The sequence below is a fragment of the Hyla sarda genome, chromosome 6 (genome assembly GCF_029499605.1).
Source record: "Hyla sarda isolate aHylSar1 chromosome 6, aHylSar1.hap1, whole genome shotgun sequence".
Lineage (NCBI taxonomy): Eukaryota > Metazoa > Chordata > Amphibia > Anura > Hylidae > Hyla > Hyla sarda.
The window spans coordinates 59,531,361-59,550,503 of NC_079194.1; the positions used below are offsets into that span (position 1 = coordinate 59,531,361).

General features: G+C 42.5%; 1 protein-coding gene across 3 annotated transcripts in view; it reads left to right on the forward strand.

Moving 5' to 3' along the window:
* The window catches only part of TOB2 (transducer of ERBB2, 2), a 30,034-nt gene extending 21,498 nt beyond the window's left edge, over positions 1–8,536 (forward strand). For all 3 annotated transcript variants that reach the window (XM_056523854.1, XM_056523857.1, XM_056523856.1), the window contains one exon: positions 1,466–8,536. In XM_056523854.1, the coding sequence (XP_056379829.1) occupies positions 1,466–2,367 (902 nt within the window). In that variant the 3' untranslated portion in view covers positions 2,368–8,536. The remainder of the gene's footprint in view (positions 1–1,465) is intronic.
* The last annotated feature ends 10,607 nt before the right edge of the window (positions 8,537–19,143 follow it).

The following is a 19,143-nucleotide window of genomic DNA, read 5'->3' on the forward strand; positions in this document are numbered from 1 at the left end:
AAAAGTTATGATTTTTAGAAGGCAGGGAGGAAAAAACGAAAAGCGTAAAAATAAAATTGAGTCATTAAAGGGGAGATTCAAACTTTTATTAGGGAAGGGGTTAATTCACATTTTATTTATTAACTTTTTTTTATTTTTTAAGTCCCCATAGGGCACAATTACATGCAATCTGTAGATTGCATACACTGATCAATGATATGCTATAGCATAGCATTGATCAGTGCTATCAGCATTCCTTTACTACTGCCTGCCAGGGATGGCTGCAGTAAAGGAGAGACGATTGGACGGCACAGAGCATGGTAAGGGACCTCCGGCCATCCTCTCAGCTGATCGGGACACTGTTTTCATCGCAGTGATCCAGATCAGTATCCCTGAGCTAACCAATAGTTAACTTCAGTACTTTTAGACGCCACGATCAACTTTGATCGCGGCATCCATAGGCTTAAAGGGGTAATCCGCCCCTAGACATCTTATCCCCTATCCAAAGGATAGGGGATAAGATGTCAGATCGCCGCGGTCCCGCTGCTGGGGAGCCCCGGGATCCCCGCTGCGGCACTGCGCTATCATTACAGCACAGAGCGAGTTCGCTCTGTGCGTAATGACGGGCGATACAGGGGACGGAGCAGCGTGATGTCATGGCTCCGCCCCTCGTGACATCACGGCCCGTCTCCTTAATGCAAGTCTATGGCAGGGGGTGTGATAGCCATGCCCCCTCCCATAGACTTGTATTGAAAGGGGCGGGCCGTGACATCACGAGCGGCGGAGCCGTGACGTAACGATGTTCTGGCCCCTGTATTGCCCGTCATTACGTGCAGCGTGAACTTGCTCTGTGCTGTAATGATAGCGCAGTGCCGCAGCGGGTATCCTGGGACCGGGGCTATCTGACATCTTATCCCCTATCCTTTGTATAGGGGATAAGATGTCTAGGGGCGGAGTACCCTTTTAATGGCAGACATAACCACCATAGGTAATGCTTGGCATAAGCCACAGGTCCCGGCTATGACGCGCGCTCAGCTGTTGGGTGCACTGCATAGTTCGGCACTCCCGTGATACCTGCTGGTGGGTATCGGATTAGGTATCAGGGACATTTGCACGAGTACAAGTACTCGTGCAAATGTCCAGTATCGGTTCCGATACCAGTATCAGTATCGGGACATCCCTAGTGTTTGCCAAGGATTTGCAGCAGTTTTCATGCCACGTGTGCCTATACCTTTTGGGGTTAACATCCATAGTTAAAAAAAAAAAAAAAAAAAAAAAATTGCATTGCATACGAGTTCTGTTCATGCTCTAATTGTCATGCCTGGTAGCAGGTGTGTTTTGTTTTTTCAATATACAGAATAAAGTAGACGTGTTTTTATCTTTTATTTTTTTGTGTTTAGAACTATTCTATAGTATGATTCATATATTCATTATAGATGTGTTCTATATAAAAATATTTCATTTTTCTTTTCCCCCTTCTCTGCAGAGAATATGCATCTGGAGATTAAGGTCGCCCTAAATTTTATTATATCATACCTATACAATAAGCTTCCAAGACGAAGAGCTGATCTGTTTGGTGAAGAGCTAGAGAGGCTTTTAAAAGGCAAATACGAAGGGCACTGGTACCCTGAAAAACCACTGAAAGGATCTGGCTATCGATGTGTTCACATTGGTGAAACCGTGGATCCAGTCGTGGAGCAAGCGGCACGCAGAAGTGGTCTTGATATAGAAGATGTAAGAGCAAACGTACCAGAAGAGCTGAGTGTTTGGATTGATCCATTCGAAGTGTCTTACCAAATTGGAGAGAAGGGAACAGTGAAAGTGTTGTATTTGGAAGATGTAGAGAGCAGCACGGAGCTGGACAAAGAAATAAAGAGTAGCTTCAATCCGGAGGCACAAGCATTCATCCCAATTACAAGCCAAGAGGCATCACTGTCAAACTCTCCATCTCCATCCTTTGGTCAGTCTCCAAGTCCAACTTTCATCCCTCGTGCCACTCAGCCAATTACCTTTACTACTGCCACATTTGCAGCCACCAAATTCGGCTCAACTAAGATGAAGAAAGGAGGTCAACGTATGGCACGATCACCCACCAATAACCTCGCAAAGCACAAGAGCCTATCTCTTTCCATGCATTCACTGAACTTCAGTCCAGCCCAGGGACCCCCATCCCAGCTTTCTCCAAACGCCAAGGAGTTTGTATTCAGTGGTCCACCGGGGCTATTTTTTGAGGGGGATAGCCAGAGCCTTCCAAGCCCTGGTCAGTTCGCCACACCCTTCAGCACTGGGAGCAGCCTGTTTAATGAGAAATCTCCTTTTGTGGATGGGTTGAACTTCAGCCTACCCTACCCAAGCCAGCCGTTCCAGCCTGTTGTCCTGGCTAATTGAGGTTGTCTACGAAAATTTATGTTTTGAAGAATTGAAGATTGACATCTAAAAGTTGAAACTTTTTTTTTTTTGGCTTCTGAAATAAAACATGGTAACACAAATAGATATTACTGGGATACAAAGTACTTGGGTTGCATTTCTACTGGACACTTGTGAAGTTCTCACCTTTTTACAAAAAGATGAATATATATGTGAAACATAGTTATAGAGATTATATGGATATCTATATTTTTTTTTTTCCCCCCCTCCCCTTACGATTGGCTGCATCAGAATAAGCCTTGGATAGTTTTGAATTCTCCTCAGTATGCCCAAAAGAGGAAGAGAAAAAGACTATATTGTTCTGCATGGTTGTATCAAAAGAACTGTGCCTGTGGCAGGGTTGCCATGCTTGGAGTTTTGTAATTTGTTTCACTTTCTTACGATTTTGCCCTCTGCCAGCCTGGAGGAACATCCCTTCTCACATCTTGTGTTATTGGGGTTAGATTTCTTATTTATTTCTGTATGAGTTCTTTTTCTATTGTTACACCTTTTTGGTGTTGTCTGATCATTGTGCTCCCTTCTATTTTTATATATAATTTTTTTATAGATAGATATATTTTTTTTAATTCACTATAGCCATGCATTGGTACTTCAATCTGGAGAAGGCATCACACTTTAAATGTAAGACTACTATCTAGCTGCAGGAGTAAAGGTAGCCATACACTTTATTTAGCTGTCGGCTGTATGCTGTCAGTCCGACTGCTATTCTTCCTGCCAAACCTGCCCCCCCCCCCCCCACCTTTTAAACCACATGCACACAGTAAGCAGCTCATGTCAGCAGATCAGATTAAGGAAAATGGGGTAAGACACATTGGTCAGTGACTTATCTAAGAACAAAAGGATGGGATGTGTTCAAATTCAACAGTCTGGTCCTTCTTTTTTCCCATTATCTGCCGTTGGGGGGGAAAAGAATTGACATCCCAATACACGTTAGCTGGTTGGCCAGTCTTGCCAGCTGTTGGCAACATTGTGTATGGCCACCTTAACTTGCCCTTTGAAGGGTAAAAAAGCAACCATTTATGATCGATGTATTACCTCTGCATAGATGCAGCTGGGTCCTCATGCATAAAAACTAATTTCACAATAAGACAAAGTTCCAGTGTTGTCCAAACCAACCGGATATCCTCTTTGTAACAGTTAGTTAAATCTGTTTGCTATTGGAAATGCTTGCACTTAAATAATTATTTTTCTCTACTTTTATGCATATTGCCCACTGCATCCATGCTATGGCAGATGAGCAAGTTGCGTGCATTTAGCTGCTGTACAACAAAGTCCATAGCTAGCAAGGAACTTGTAGCTTGTATAGCAGTAAAAAGACTGCACTTATCTACCTCCCCTTTTTATTTTATTTTTTTATTTATTTTTTGTCCTCCCATACCCAAAGGTTAACTCCTCGAAGTTCTATGAATGTATGTGGTGACATTATAGCAGTATTGAAGCCTTGATTCATTTCTTGGTAGTATAAGTGCTGTTGAATATGTTCTTTGAAGATGTGGCTGATATTGGACAAGAGAGCACTTGCACTCTGAAAAAGAAAATGCCGGTCAAGCCTTGATTCTGCCTTATAAAGGTACAGTGAAACCTCTCAAAAAGAGCATTTCTAAAAAAGAAGAAAAAATCCCATATCTGTATAATTTTGGAATCCCTTTTATTCTGTGATATTGGCCACCTTCGTTGAGAGGACCACCCATTAGACAATTTTTCACTACAGGTTTAAGCGTTCATATTTGAGGTTTTACTGTATTCCCAGTGCAAACTTACATTTATGTTTGATATATTTAACCGGTTCCTGTACCAGTAGATATGGCATTCCTCCTTTCTCCAGCTATGAAAAACTGGAAATGGTTGTCTGACTCTTTTATTTGAAATTAAATTTAAATTCTGTTCTTCAGACAAGAACAAAGATCGAAATTACATATTACACACTTTTTTTTTTATATATTCTAGTATAAGACCATGTTTTATTGGTTTTGTTACTTTTTTTCTTTTTTTTTCTGAACTCTTTGTATAGAAGGCATATGTACGAATTGCGTATAATATTCCTTGTCCAAAATAGGCCAGCTGAGCCAAGTAATGGCATTGGGGAAAGACTAATATATATAAACAAATTTTATATTATATCTTTATATTTTTAAGTGTTTATAAATTCATTTTTATTTATTTTATTTTCTAAGATATTTTTGGAATAAAACTAGCAAGGATCAGCAATCAAAATATTATTTATATATACATACACACCGTATTTTCCGACGTATAAGACGACTCCCAACTTTTACAGTTAAAATATAGAGTTTGGGATATACTCGCCTTATAAGACTACCCCTCTACCGCGATGTACTGTACCTTACCAGTGATTGGCTGGTTGTTGTATACAAAGCCTGCTTGGATTGGTCAGCCCTCCCGGTCTCCAAGACTATCAGAGACTATCATGCCTCTTTCACCCGTCTGGCCCGCCCTTGTATTCCATTACCGTACCTCCTTCTCCGCCTCTCTGATCTCGCAAATGCGCACCAGCGCCGCCTGTCAAATATCGCACATTCACGCCTGAGCCTCCTCAGATCTCGCACATGCGTGCCTGCGCCGCTTCACTGCAATCCTCAGGAGCGAGATCTGAGAGGCAGAGGTATGGTAATAGGATACAAGGGCGGGCCGGACAGGTGAAAAATGCGTTTTTGTTTTGTTTAGATTTTTGCGCTGGGCACAGCACCGCTCTCTATCTATCCATACCCCAGGCGTCTTGGCCGACTGCAGCACCTGCCCTATAAGACGGCCCCCGACTTTTGAGAACATTTTCCTGGGTTGGTTAAAAAGTCGTCCTGTACGCTGAAAAATACGGTATTTATATTATATTTAAAAAAAACTAAAAAAAAACAAAAAATATATTTACAGCCCAGTTTGTGGTAAGGTAACTTTTTATTGTTTGAATTTTGAAATAAAGAGCTCATACATGAAAAATAGAAACTGGAATTATTTTTTTTTTGTCAGTTTAGTGGCCATACATGTAAGCGCTTGTTCGACCAACAGGTATTATTAACTCAACATGGCCGAGTGTGCATGTGTCCTTACTAGGGAGAGAAGAGTTAGCCGCTACCAGGCACCTTCAGTGTCATCTTATCTCCTTTGAGAGCAAAAGGACGTCATCTGTCAGGCAAGAGTTGGCCAAGCTCATGGAAATCGGTGGGTTTGACCAACTTTTGCTTCTTGTATTTAAGAGCAAGTTAGACCACTGCCTGCTGGCAGCCATTTTCCAGTTTCTTCGGGAAAAAATATGGGATTGCTAAGACTTGAATAATACCCTATATATCCAGGCCCGCTAAACTTTAGTGGGATAGGACAGATAGAGATATATGGGGAAAAAAAAAAATGTCTGCATCAATAATTTGTCTAAAATATTCAGAATGTGAAATTAAAATCTGCAGATCTCCAAGCAAACTAGGCAGTGTGATGCAAAATCCTGCATTTATCTTACTGCACAAATGATCCAAACAATAGTTTACAGCTTTATTCTAATAAACCGTGCAAAGATTTATAGGCTCCTTAAACACTATGGGGGAGATTTATCAAAACCTGTGCAGAGGAAAACTTGCCCAGTTGCCCATAGCAACCAATCAGATTGCTTCTTTCATTTTTCACAGGCCTTCGTAAAAATGAAAGAAGCGATCTGATTGGTTGCTATGGGCAACTGGGCAAGTTTTCCTCTTCACAGGTTTTGATAAATCTCCCCCTATATTCTAAGTTGCAAATCCAATGTTCTGACTGGACGATCTCTGATGCAAACCTCCTGAAGTATATATTTAACAGATGTCAATTGCCGGCTGTATCAATCACTCATAGGCTCCCACGTTGGTGAAAAACAAATGTATACTGCACAGTATACATTTTGTGTTCCTTAATTATCAAGTGTCTCTAAATGGAATAGTGCAGTCTTCTACTTTATCCCATATAGGGAGAAAATGGCCAAAAAGACTTTACATTAGTGATGTAAAAAATGGCCCCATCTGGCATAATTGTTTAATAATACATTGACTTTAATAGAAAAAAGAAATTGCTAAATTGCCATCCATTTTTAGGCTTCCTAAAGTATTGCAATGCCTACAAAATATTTCTAAAAAATAAGGAATCCCCCCTAATCTTAATGATTCAGCAAAATAATTAAAACACTTTAACTTGCAAATATATTACTCTGTGAGGATGGGGCTATATGGAGGCATCTTAAAGGGGTACTCCACCCCTAGATATCTTATCCCCTATCCAAAGGGGATATCTCCTGCTGCACCCCAACATCAGCATCCTGATGCTATGTTCTCTCCGTGGCTAATGACGGGCGATACAGGGGACGGGGTATCGTGATGTCACGGCCCCGCCTCCTCAACGCAAATCAATGGGAGGGGGTGTGGCGGCCGCCACGCCCCCTTGCATTGAGGGGGTGGGCCGTGACGTCACGATACCCTATCCCCTGTATCGGCCATCATTAGGTTATAGCTCTGTTCACTGGGAGATAGAATAGTTCCGAAATACTAGTTATTAGCCCAATGTATTTTGCATTCAAAAGCTTAAAATTTTCCAGATATGCAGTTGGTACAACCTACCTATTTTCAAAATGATGTGTAATTTTTGTGACAGCTTTGTGTCTAAACCATGGAATTAAAAAAAATAAAAAAACTGCACACCGTAGATCTTTGATCTTGTAAAAGACAGTTTTTGTTTTCACTTTCTAAACCGGATGAGTGAATGTATCTAAAATGCCTCTTGCAACCATCGTAGTTACTCTCCGTAAAAAAAAATCCATGTTTTTTCTTTAGCTCCATTTAGCAACTTTTCGACAATCCTGTTGTCCACTATACTATGTCACGTCATACATCCTAAGTGTAGGGTCACACCTGCCGTATTTTGCTGCTGCGTATTTTGCTACCCATTGACTTAAATTGGTAAGAAAATATGCAGCAGCAGAAAATGCGGCATGTATGAAGCTTCCCTAAAAAAAAAACCTTGTGAGACAACCTAATCTGGAGAACTGTACAGCAAGCAGCACTTAAATGCAAAAAATTGTTGCATGGCTGAATTACTCATATTTTATGCTGCGGTTGTGCCGACAGTAGTCACAGAGGGACTGCAGAGTGGGCTCCTGGCAGTGGCCGGATAGCTCTCTCTCTGCTCGTGGCGGCGGATTTCTACAGCGAGTGACCTCATGACTAGTAAGTGTAAACTTACAGGTCATGCATGCTAAACACTACTGCAGTCAAGTATAGAAAAGTCCAAAAAAGTTGTGAAAGACCTTTTGCAGAATTTTTTTTTCCCCAGATTTTGCACTAAGTGTGATAGGTGGCACCAACATAGCTAAAGTCTTTAGATTTAACCCATGAATACTATTTTCATTAGCTGAAGGGCTCTTCAGCTACTGAAATTCATCTTTTAGATTACTTCACAAGTTTGGAACTACTACATTTTCAGGTTGCTACACTGCATTGTCCTCTTCCAGCGACCCATATACATGTTTGTTTTTTTCCTTTTTAATAAAACACTAGTACCTAATGTGTTTCTTAGTTTTTATTTGCATTTATAAAAAAAAAATAGAAAAAGAAAATAAAAAAATAAGTTTGCTACATTTGTAAAATGTGAGAGGAATATATTCTAAATATATATTTCTAATGTACATTTAAGCTACACTTCTGTTCAGGTTTTTTTTTTGTTTTTTGTTTTTTTTTTGTTAAGGAAAATTAAAAAAAAAATCCCAAGGATTAAAATATTTTTTCAAAAAAGTGAAATGCTAAAAAATAAAAAAAAAATACAGAAAACTGCCTCTTTTCAAAGCGGATACAGTGTCTAATCTTGTACAGAAATGCAAATTTAAAGATATAATCTTTATATTAAAAATCAAACTATTGACTTCTAAATGTTAAAACCAAGTTTTTTTTTTGTTTTTTTTTTAACACAGGTCGACGAGTGGGAAGGGAAAAAAATTTAGTTTATTTACTGAAAAACAATTATAAAAATTAACTTGATTTTTTTTCTTTTGTGTAATTTGTTTTTGGAACATTGTGCAATATTTGATGGCCTACTGGAGTGTTAAGTTTCAGATGTACAGTTTATATTGTTCCAAAGTTTTTTAAGTTTGTATTAAAAAGCATGATATTAAGCTTTTGTGGTTCTGTGGTTTTTTATTTTTGTTTAACGTGGAATTAACATGACATTATGTCAACTTGCTGATGGTTATTTATTAATTTTTATTCATGCACGCTACAGAATTTCCACCTGGAGAAAATCAGCTGGTGCGAAGACTCCACGATACATTGCCAGTTCCCATAGAAGGCTATAGATTCTGTGTGGGATTCTTTCCCTAAAAAAAATTTCAGTGATGGAAAGCTTTGATGCTGAAATTTTGTAGCCTGAACTGTGCAGTGAAAACTAGAGAGGAGCGAAGTTAGTGATTCGATTAGTCACAAACTTCTCGGTTCGGCAGTTGCTGACTTTAGCCTGCATAAATTAGTTCAGCTTTCAGATGCTCCACCTTTTCCAGCCCCCGGAGCACCTGAAAGCTGAACTAATTTATGCAAGCTAAAGTCAGCAACTGCCGAAAAGTTTGTGACAAATCGAATCTATGTAACTTCGCTCATATCTAGTGAAAACCTTCTGACAGCAATAAAACTATGCTGCATCGTAATTCCAAAGCCAAGTTAAGCTCATAAATTCCATAGTATGCACTGGCCCTTAAGATATGTTCACAAAGTGAAAAATTTACTGATATTTTTTATTTTACGCATTAATTTCCACCTGTAAATTACCACATTTATACCACGATACAGGGGGACGGAGCATTGTGCCATCATGGCCGCGCCCCCTTAATGGAAGCCTATAAGAAGGAGGGGGTGATGGCCGTGAAGTCACTATGCTCCGACCCTTGTGTTGCCGGTCTTTACGCATAGAGCGAGTTTGCTCTGTGCAGTGATGACAGCGGGGTGCCGCAGCCGAGATCGCGGGGGTCCCCAGCGGTGGGACCCCTGCGATCAGACATTTTTATCCCCTATACTTTTTGGATAGTGGATAAGATGTCTAGGGGTGGAGTATCCCTTTTAACTACACTGCTCAAAAAAAAAATAACACTAAGATAATACATCCTAGATCTGAATGAATGAACTAAATCATATGAAATACTTTCATCTTTACATAGTTGAATGTGCTGACAACAAAATCACGCAAAAATTATCAATGGAAATCAAATTTATCAACCCATGGAGGTCTGGATATGGAGTCACACTCAAAATCAAAGTGGAAAACCACTCTATAGGCTGATCCAACTTTGATGTAATGTCCATAAAACAAGTCAAAATGAGGCTCAGTAGTGTGTGTGGCCTCCACGTGCCCGTATGACCTCCCTACAATGCCTGGGCATGCTCCTGATGAGGTGCTGGATGGTTTCTTGAGGGATGTCCTCCCAGACCTGGACTAAAGCATCCGCCAACTCCTGGACAGTGTGGTGCAACGTGGCGTTAGTGGATGGAGCAAGACGTGATGTCCCAGATGTGCTCAATCGGATTCAGGTCTGTGGAACGGGCGGCCAGTCCATAGCATCAATGCCTTCCTATTGCAGGAACTGCTGACACACTCCAGCCACATAAGGTCTAGCATTGTCTTGCATTAGGAGGAACTCGGGGCCAACCGCACCAGCATATGGTCTCACAAGGGGTCTGAGGATCTCATCTCGGTACCTAATGGCAGTCATGCTACCTCTGGCAAGCACATGGAGGAGTGAGGTCCCCCAAAAAAATGCCACCCCACACCATTACTGACCCACTTCCAAACTGGTCATGCTGGAGGATGTTGCAGGCAAAAGAATGTTCTCCACGGCGTCTCCGGACTCCAGTCACGTGCTCAGTATGAACCTGCTTTCATCTGTGAAGAGCACAGGGAGCCCGTGGCAAATTTGCCAATCTTGGTGTTCTCTGGCAAATGTCCTGCACGGTGTTGGGCTGTAAGCACAACCCCCACCTGTGGACGTCGGGCCCTCATACCACCCTCATGGAGTCTGTTTCTCACCGTTTGAGTGGACACATGCACATTTGTGGCCGTCTGGAGGTCATTGTGCAGGGCTCTGGCTGTGCTCCTCCTGCTCCTCCTTACACAAAGGTGGAGGTAGTGGACCTGCTGCTGGGTTGTTGCCCTCCTAAGGCCTCCTCCACGTCTCCTGATGTACTGGCCTGTCTCCTGGTAGTGCCTCCATGCTCTGGACACTACACTGACAGACACAACAAACCTGCCTATTGTCAATCAGTGTTCTTCCTGAGTGGACAGTGTGATTTCACAGAAGTGTCATTGACTTGGAGTTACATTGTGTTGTTTAAGTGTTCCCCTTATTTTTTGAGCAGTGTATTTTGTAGGTGTGTACTCCAAGATTAGAAAACTGACTGCCTAATACTACAAATATTTGGTTGGGGTCTGACCTCAGAGACTCTGTAAACAGTTATGGTGAGGGCTCTGGATACAACACTTTAAGGGGTCATCTCCAGAACACTTGTGATGTGCTGACATTAAAACTAGAATTTCATGATCGTGCAACACGACAATTTACAATTGTCATAAAATATTGCTGTAGATCTACTGGCTTTGAAAAGTTTCAGCAACTACATCTCCTTATTATAATAAAGTCCAGAATCTTGTCAGGATCAAAGCTCTGATGGCAGGAATCTAGGTGCAACGCTCAATTAAAGTCGGGAACTGGATCAAGAGTTTTATACTCCCTTGTTCTCTTAAATTATAAGGAGCAAACACCCAACATCCTGGAGCTCTACATCAGCCAACTCTTAAAGCGCAATGTCCAAGCGCTGCTCCTCCGGCCTGTTTTCAGCAGTCTGAGGGGAAAGCCAAAGTGGGGCACTATTTGCATAACTCCCATTGATTTGAATGGGATTTCCACAAGTGGCTTAGCCCTACTGTGTTCCAAAAAGAAAACCATTTCCTCTGTAGTATACAGACCCCCAAAAAGTACTGGAAAGATTAATATTTTTTAATAGAAGTAATTTACAAATCTGTATAACTTTCTGGCACCAGTTGATTAAAAAAAAAAAAAAAAAAAAAAACAGTTTTTCAAGGGAGTACCCCTTTAAAGTCACTTAATAAATACAAAAGGGTCCACAATATGTAGTCACCTGTAGCTGCCACTGGTTACAGTTCACACTTTCTCCAGCCCCCCTCCAATAGCACATGTACATAATGCTGTCACGCCCGATCCGATAGACTTGCATAGCGAGGGGGGGGGGGGGCGTGACATCACGATACTCCGCCCCCGTGGTCGCCACCCGGCTGTTTGGGAGCTGGCACCGTGGCGTGCAGCTCAAACAGGTGGGTAACGAATACAAGATTGCGGGGGTCCCCAGCGCCGGGACCCCCGCAGTGAGACATCTTATCCCCTATCCTTTGGATAGGGGATAAGATGTCTCAGGGCCGGAGTACCCCTTTAACAGTTGTACAAATCCCATAGCTCTTTTTGCCACCTGTTTATTTTATTTATTTATTTTGCTGTTTTACTCCCTCCAAAGGATAGGGGATAAGATGTCTCACTGCGGGGGTCCCGGCGCTGGGGACCCCCGCAATCTTGTATTCGTTACCCACCTGTTTGAGCTGCATGCCATGCCACGTCTATTACATTTACAAATCACATGGTCACAATGGATCACTGGGGGGGGGGGGATTTTAACCTTGAAACTACTGAAATGGTCAGTGGAAATGACACAGTAGTGTAAGTGTGTTGCAGAGTGCAGGAACTAAATTATTTTATACGACTAATCTCTTCCCTTTGTGGTCATGATCAGGTTTCACATTAGGGAAGACAATATGATGGCAAAAGCTGTGATTTTGGACTGATTTTTAAAACCTTCCTGGGCTTTGAGTCTCTATATGGCAGTGTTTCCCAACCAGGTGATTTTAAGGTAATATGCCAGCTCTATTCTATGCTGTTTTTTTTTTTTTAGTTGATAGCTGCTTGCAAAGTTTTAAAATCATGTTTTACTTCCAAGCTGAGACGTCATAGAGGTGGTGCTGAAGTAGAGCATGCACACTGCCTCTTCCTGCTTGGCTTCTAGCACTTGTACATCAATCATGCAGGGCAGAGAGGGAGGAGGTGTGCATGCTGCAGTTCAGCATGGCCTCTATGACTATTGATTTAAAGGAAAACATGATTTTATAACTTTTTAAAGCAGCCATTAGCTAATACACAGGTATCATTAGTTTTTTTTTCCCTAAGAGTTATCTTCTCATTATATGAGTTATATGCTCCAGTTTATTTTAGAAATTCCTTTCTACCAGACCACAGTGCTCTCTGCTTACACCTCTGTCCATGTCAGGAACTGTCCAGAGCAGGAGCAAATCCCCATAGCAAACCTCTCCTGCTCTGGACAGTTCCTAAAATGGACAGAGGTGTCAGCAGAGAGCACTGTGGTCAGGCAGAAAGGAAATTCAAAAAGAAAAGAACTTCCTCTGCAGTATACAGCAGCTGATAAGTACTGGAAGGATTAAGATTTTTTAATAGAAGTAATTCAATTTACCAATCTGTTTAACTTTCTGGCACCAGTTGATTTAAAAGAAAATGTTTTCCAGTGGAGTACCCCTTTAAGATGATTTACTTTTGCAAAGGCAGTAGGGGAGATTTTTTTTTTTTTCCTTTTGTAACCTGATGTAATTAAATAAACTTGTTCTACAAAGTGAGCCCCATGCTCTTACGATAGCAAACACTGTACTTTGCCCAACAGACATCATTGCTAAAGCACACAGGTCAAAGTTCTCCATGTTTATCAAGAACATGGCCTTCCTGTACCTGGTGTGTGGGATCTGCAAATGGGTACGAAGCAACCAAGTACAGACACTGGTAGGGGGACAGGGCATAATGACTAAGTAACAGTAAATTATTTATATGTCAAAATCAGGGAATAGGCTTACATAGGCCACATATTAATACGTGTTAGGCTATGTACACACTGCCAAAACCAGGAGCGGGTCCAAAACACATAAAAGCCAATCTTTCCATTATAATGTATTTTTTTTTTATTGTTGACCCATTCCATTCCAGCCGTCGATGGGCTGAGCGACAGTGTGACGTATTGAGCCCTGGCACTGGCCTTTTTCCTGGTGATAGGGCTCGATATGTCACACCGTAGCACAGCCTATCACTGGCCAAGGCAGGACAGCCAGGCCGCATCGTAACGCGTCCACCACTGGCAACCGGAGTACGAGAGCAGCGATACTGGGGCACTGAGGGAGCGGCAGCAGGTAAGTCTATGTTTTTGTTTTTTATATGCCGGCAACAGGGGCATAATGTTTAGAAAAGTTATACAGTGGAGTACCCCTTTAACATGTATGAGAGGGGCTCATCTTCATTGTGTTTTTGAGGCATTCTTTTTGCACCTATTTTCTCCTTTTCCAATGTATACCCAGCTACCTCCTCATCCTCCTTTCTCTTATTATGTACCTAACTTCTAATTTTAGTCTGACCTTCTTAATCTTACAGAGAGAAACCTAAGATTCCTTGGCCTTGTTTACTGCTTCCCAGTTAACCTTATTGCTGGCAACTGGTTTAGGTCAAGGTTATACCATGTTTACTGCAAAAACAGGGATACAAACTATATTCTCTTTTATATACGTTTTTTTTTTTTTTTTACTTAAAGGGATACTCCGCTGCTCAGCGTTTGGAACAAACTCTTCCGAACGATGGAGCCGAGGGTTTGTGATGTCATAGCTCCACCCCCTCAATGCAAGTCTATGGGAGGGGGCGTGACGGCTGTCACGCCCCCTCCCATAGACTTGCATTGAGGGGGTGGACGTGACGTCATGTGGGGGCGGGGCTATGATGTCACAAGCTGCCGGCTCCAGCGTTCGGAACAGTTTGTTCCAAAAGCTGAGTATCCCTTTAAAGTTCATCGGTCGTATAAATTAATTTAATCAAATCACCTCCATAGCCTAACGGGTTATTGTCCCCATGCAAAACATACCTTATTTATTCAATTGTGTTTTTATATTCTATATATATATATATATTTATTCTGTGTCCCATGGTGTCCCAGAGGCAAGGCTAGGGTCAGCTATGCCTCCGCACTATGTCACACCACTTTGCTATCCCTAGAGGCAGAGCTCACTCCCCGCCTCTAGTGACAATTAAAAAAAGCAAAGAGGGTTCTAGTGAGATGAGATCTTTTTCATGAACTGTCACTAGAGACAAGAAGGGAGCTGTCTGCATCTAGGGATTGTGACGCACATGCAGTGGGCCTGACAAGCCGATAGACTCACTGCGCGTTCACAGGCGGAACACACAGGGCCACCATTGGCAGATGAGCCTTGTGTGTCAATGAAAGCAGCGCGATGTAGTGCAGACAGACATTGCAGGCCAGGGGCATCGCAGACCCCTGGCCACACCTCTCGGACACTTTGGGACACTGAATCATTTTAATTTTGTTTAGAATAAAAAAAAAGGCATGTTTGGTGTGGTGACACTCCCCCGTGTATAGGGATGGTTTCATGTGATGAGTTCATGTGACAGGTGCACTTCAATGTTCAGCAAGTCTGGTATATCCGTTTCCAATGTAAAATGTCAATGGCGAATTTTGAGATATGATTTTTTTTTTTAAATCAAAATTATAAAAAGCAAAGAAACAAAATGAGTACATCTTCCTAATAGGGGCCTACAGTGCAGCTATTGCATGTGGTGGCCAGTGGCCAAACTCTCTTTGCCAGTGATGGCAAAATTGTGCGTTTATTGGGCACTATGGGCGGCATTTATCATTGTTTACCCTTTTTTTTCCATCTCTATTTGGTGCTATTTTGGCACGAGTGTCCTTTTTTGTTTTGCACCTTTTGATTTACACACTTCTGCTGATTTTGAGTTGTAATCCGCTCATTTCGGCAATACGCATGATATGGATAGGTTTTAAGAACTGCACCTTTTTGTGAAAAGGCGCAAAACCACCGAAAAGTCTCTAAAACTACATCAGCCCAGACTTAGCTTAGCTTTTTGGTTTATGTGAAGAGTGAAATTTCAGAAAATGTTTACCTGCCTAGAATTTATCGAATGCTTTGCGACCATTTAAATGTTGTACTCCTACACATTACCAGCACACAAATAAAAAAAGGTGTAAACAAATGCTTCACTTACACCTACAATGATAAATGCCGGCCTATATGCAGACACGGCTTCCTCCACATGCAGTAGCTACATAGTGATACCTTTTGCTTTATAAAAAATAAAAAAAAAAAGCTGTCTGGTGCTAGGTACGAATTGATAAGCACACGAATCTGCTAAGCAATATAACTCAAACACTAATAGAAGTGGTACTTAAAGGGGTACTCCGGTGCTTAGTTATCTTATCCCCTATCCAAAGGATAGGGGATAAGATGCCTGATCGCGGGAGTGTCGCCGCTGGGGACCCCCGGGATCATGTACGCGTCACCCCGTTTGTAATCAGTCCCTGGAGCGTGTTCGCTCCGGGTCTGATTACGGTCGACCGCAGGGCCGCTTGCGGAAATTCAGAAGTGTGAATGGGAGTGCAGAATCCCATAGAAGTCTATGGGCTTTAATTTGAGGCTGAATTCCGCAAGCGGATATTCTGCCATGTGAATAGACCCTAAAGCTCTATATCCTCGGGATCAGTGAACACCCTCACAGATCACAAAGTGATGGCATATCCATTTAGATGATGGAAAGACACTCTAACTCAGTGGTTTCCAAACTATGGACCTCCAGCTGTTGCAAAAGGACGACTTCCAGCTGTCCGGGCATGCGGAAGTCGTAGTTTTTCAAAAGCTGGAGGTCCACAGTTTGGAAACCACTAACTTAGAGTCAAAGGGGGAGATTTAGCAAAACCTGTCCAGAGGAAAAGTTGCTGAGTTGCCCATAGCAACCAATCAGATCGCTTCTTTCATCTCAACTTTTCCCCTGGACAGGTTTTGATGACCCCCCCCCAGGGGCGTAGCTATAGAGGTTGCAGAGGTAGCAGTCGCACCGGGGACCTGGTGCCTAAGGGGGCCCCAAAACACATCTGCCCCACAAGAGACCAGTAGTATATTTGACATATGGGGCCCTGTTGCAGATTTTGCATCAGGGCCCAGAAGCTACGCCTCTGCCCCCCCAAAGTGTTTTGATTGGTTGGGGTTGAAGTGTTCAGACTAGAACGAGCCAAAAGAAGACCACGCTAAGAGCGTTTTCTCCTAGCTGTGTGTCACTGACCTCATAATGTCACTTGGACCTTGGACATGTAAAAAGTTTTTTGGAAAACTCTGGTACTTTTTAAAGTTAGAAAACTGAAGTTAAAATGCTGTCTGTAAGATTTGTCGAGAAAACAGTGACTGTGGCGAGGCAAACTGGATGGACTGTTTCGTTGCGCTCCATAAGAAGCAGCCTGTATAGAAGTAGAATGTGTGGTTAAAGCACAAGTAAACCTGTTAAGGCTCATGTTGTAAAAGGTCAAGACTTTTTGGAATCCATACCCAGGATTGATGAGACCAAAGGTCAGTCTCTTTGTATCTGATGCCATCCTAAATGTATGCCATTTCAAGGAAGGTGAGAAGTGCATGGACCTCACAGTGGGGTATAGTGGTGGTAAAGGCCTTATATGGCGATCTATAAGGGTTAAAGGGATACACCAGTTTAATAAAATGTATCCTCTATCCACAGGATAGGGGATAAGTGTCAGAACATGTACAGTATAGAGATACATAGAGGGGGCGTGTTGGCCGGTGCTTTGTACCACGGTCGACACAGCTTTATTCATGAGGAGAGCCGGGCAGGAGATTGCGGGGGGGTCTTCCCAGTGGTCGGACCTCCAACAATCTGACAGTGCAAAATCATTAAAAGTAGCCCCCCCCCTCCAGTGTCTGACTGAGCCACTGAGAGACTAGAGGATCCTCTGGTGGGCCCTGAGGGCTCTGCCTGAACAGCTAGGGGATGAAAGGCACGTTTTAGCATTTTGCTCTGATTTGAACAAAATCGTTGTAAAAATGCCACAGTTTAGTGCATTTTGCTGTCAGACTCCTAGATGTTTGGGCTGTGCAAAGCTATTGTACCAGCAAAGAAACACTTACAGTGGAGCTACAAGGACCTGCCCAATGATGTTATTGCAGGTCCTTGCAGCTACACTGTACATAGAGCACAGAGGAAGAGGTAATGGGTAAAGCATGGGGGGACTAGATTATGCGGAAGGTGTGCTTTTACATGGCTCATGGGAGCAGAGTGTATATGAGAGAGGGGGGAGCATGGAAGCTGTATATATGAGATAAGGGGGTCCATGGGAGCTGTATATATGAGAGAGGAGGCCATGCAAAAGTGTATATGATAGAGGGGCCCATGGAAGAAGTATATATGAGGGGGGCTATGGGAGCATTACATAGAGAGGGGGCCCATGGAAGAAGTATTTACAAGGGAGGCTATGCAAGCAGTATATAGAGAGGGGGCTCATGGAAGAAGTATATATGAGGGGGGGCTATGGGAGCATTGCAAAGAGACGGGGCCCATGGAAGAAGTATTTACAATATAAGATATAATTAATATATAAGAGAGGGGGGAGTCTTTTGGTCTGATTTGTGGTCTAAAATAATAGGTTATCACAAAATTAAACTAATGCTCCCCCCCACCGGTTAGGTGATAATTATCTGATGAGTGGGGGTGTGACTGCTGAAACCCAACCGATAACGAAATGGAGGTCTGTTGCCCCCTAAGTAAATTGAATGGCAGCACACTTTATTGCCCTCATTCACTCTGCCATGCCCCATAGCGAATGAATGTAATAGCAGGCAATCATGTGCTGCTGCTCCGTTCACTCAGGGTACATAGGACCTCTACTCTCGTAATCGATGGGGGTCTCAGCAATGGAGACACCGTCTACATCTACAAGACGACACCTTAGACTCACAGGATGTAATAGACATTTATTCTGTGACCATGGACATAGGGGGCAAGGGGGAGAAGTGCAAATTAACCTGTTGTCGACACAGGCCAACTATACTAGTGTATATTGAGTGGGCTCGGGACACTGCTAATGGCCAGCGTGGAGATAATTTTAACAGTTTAGATACTGCTGTCAGAACTGACAGCAGCATTTTAACCTTTATTGGCGGTTCAGGGAATGGATCGGCTTTCTACAATGCGATCCGTTGTCATGGCAGCCTAAGGCCTTCTGAAGGCTTTGGTGTGTGCGACCTCCATAATTCCTTAATGGATGAATTATGGAATAGCCAGAACACTTCCTAGAGCTGGCCGCCCCACCAAACTTTTCAATTGGGGAAGAAGGGCCTTGGTAAGACAGATAACAAAGAACACGATGATCACTCTGAGGGCCAAAGATCCTGTGAGCAGATGGGAGAAACGTTCAGAGGGTCAACAATCACCACTGTATTCTATTATTTATGGGGGCAAAACAGTTAAATGTTGTAGTTGTTTTTTTGTTTTTTTTATCTGTTAGACTAAGGGTATCCTCCAGCATTATAGTCGCTGCATGTGGACAAATCGACCATATATACATACCGTGCACCAACCTACAGGCGAGCAGGGTTTTCGTCTGCATGTGAAAAATGCATAGTTAGAACAGGCCCAAGTGGGGGGGGCCGAAAACCTAACCTACAAGAGTATTTTTCTTGTTACACTGATGATATGGTTTGGATAATGTTAAGTGATAATTCAGTGGCTGCGTTTTGCCTTTACTTCATTGTGCGTTAATAGGGGATAGATAGTAATGAGCGAATACTCATTGAAGGCGCTTTGTA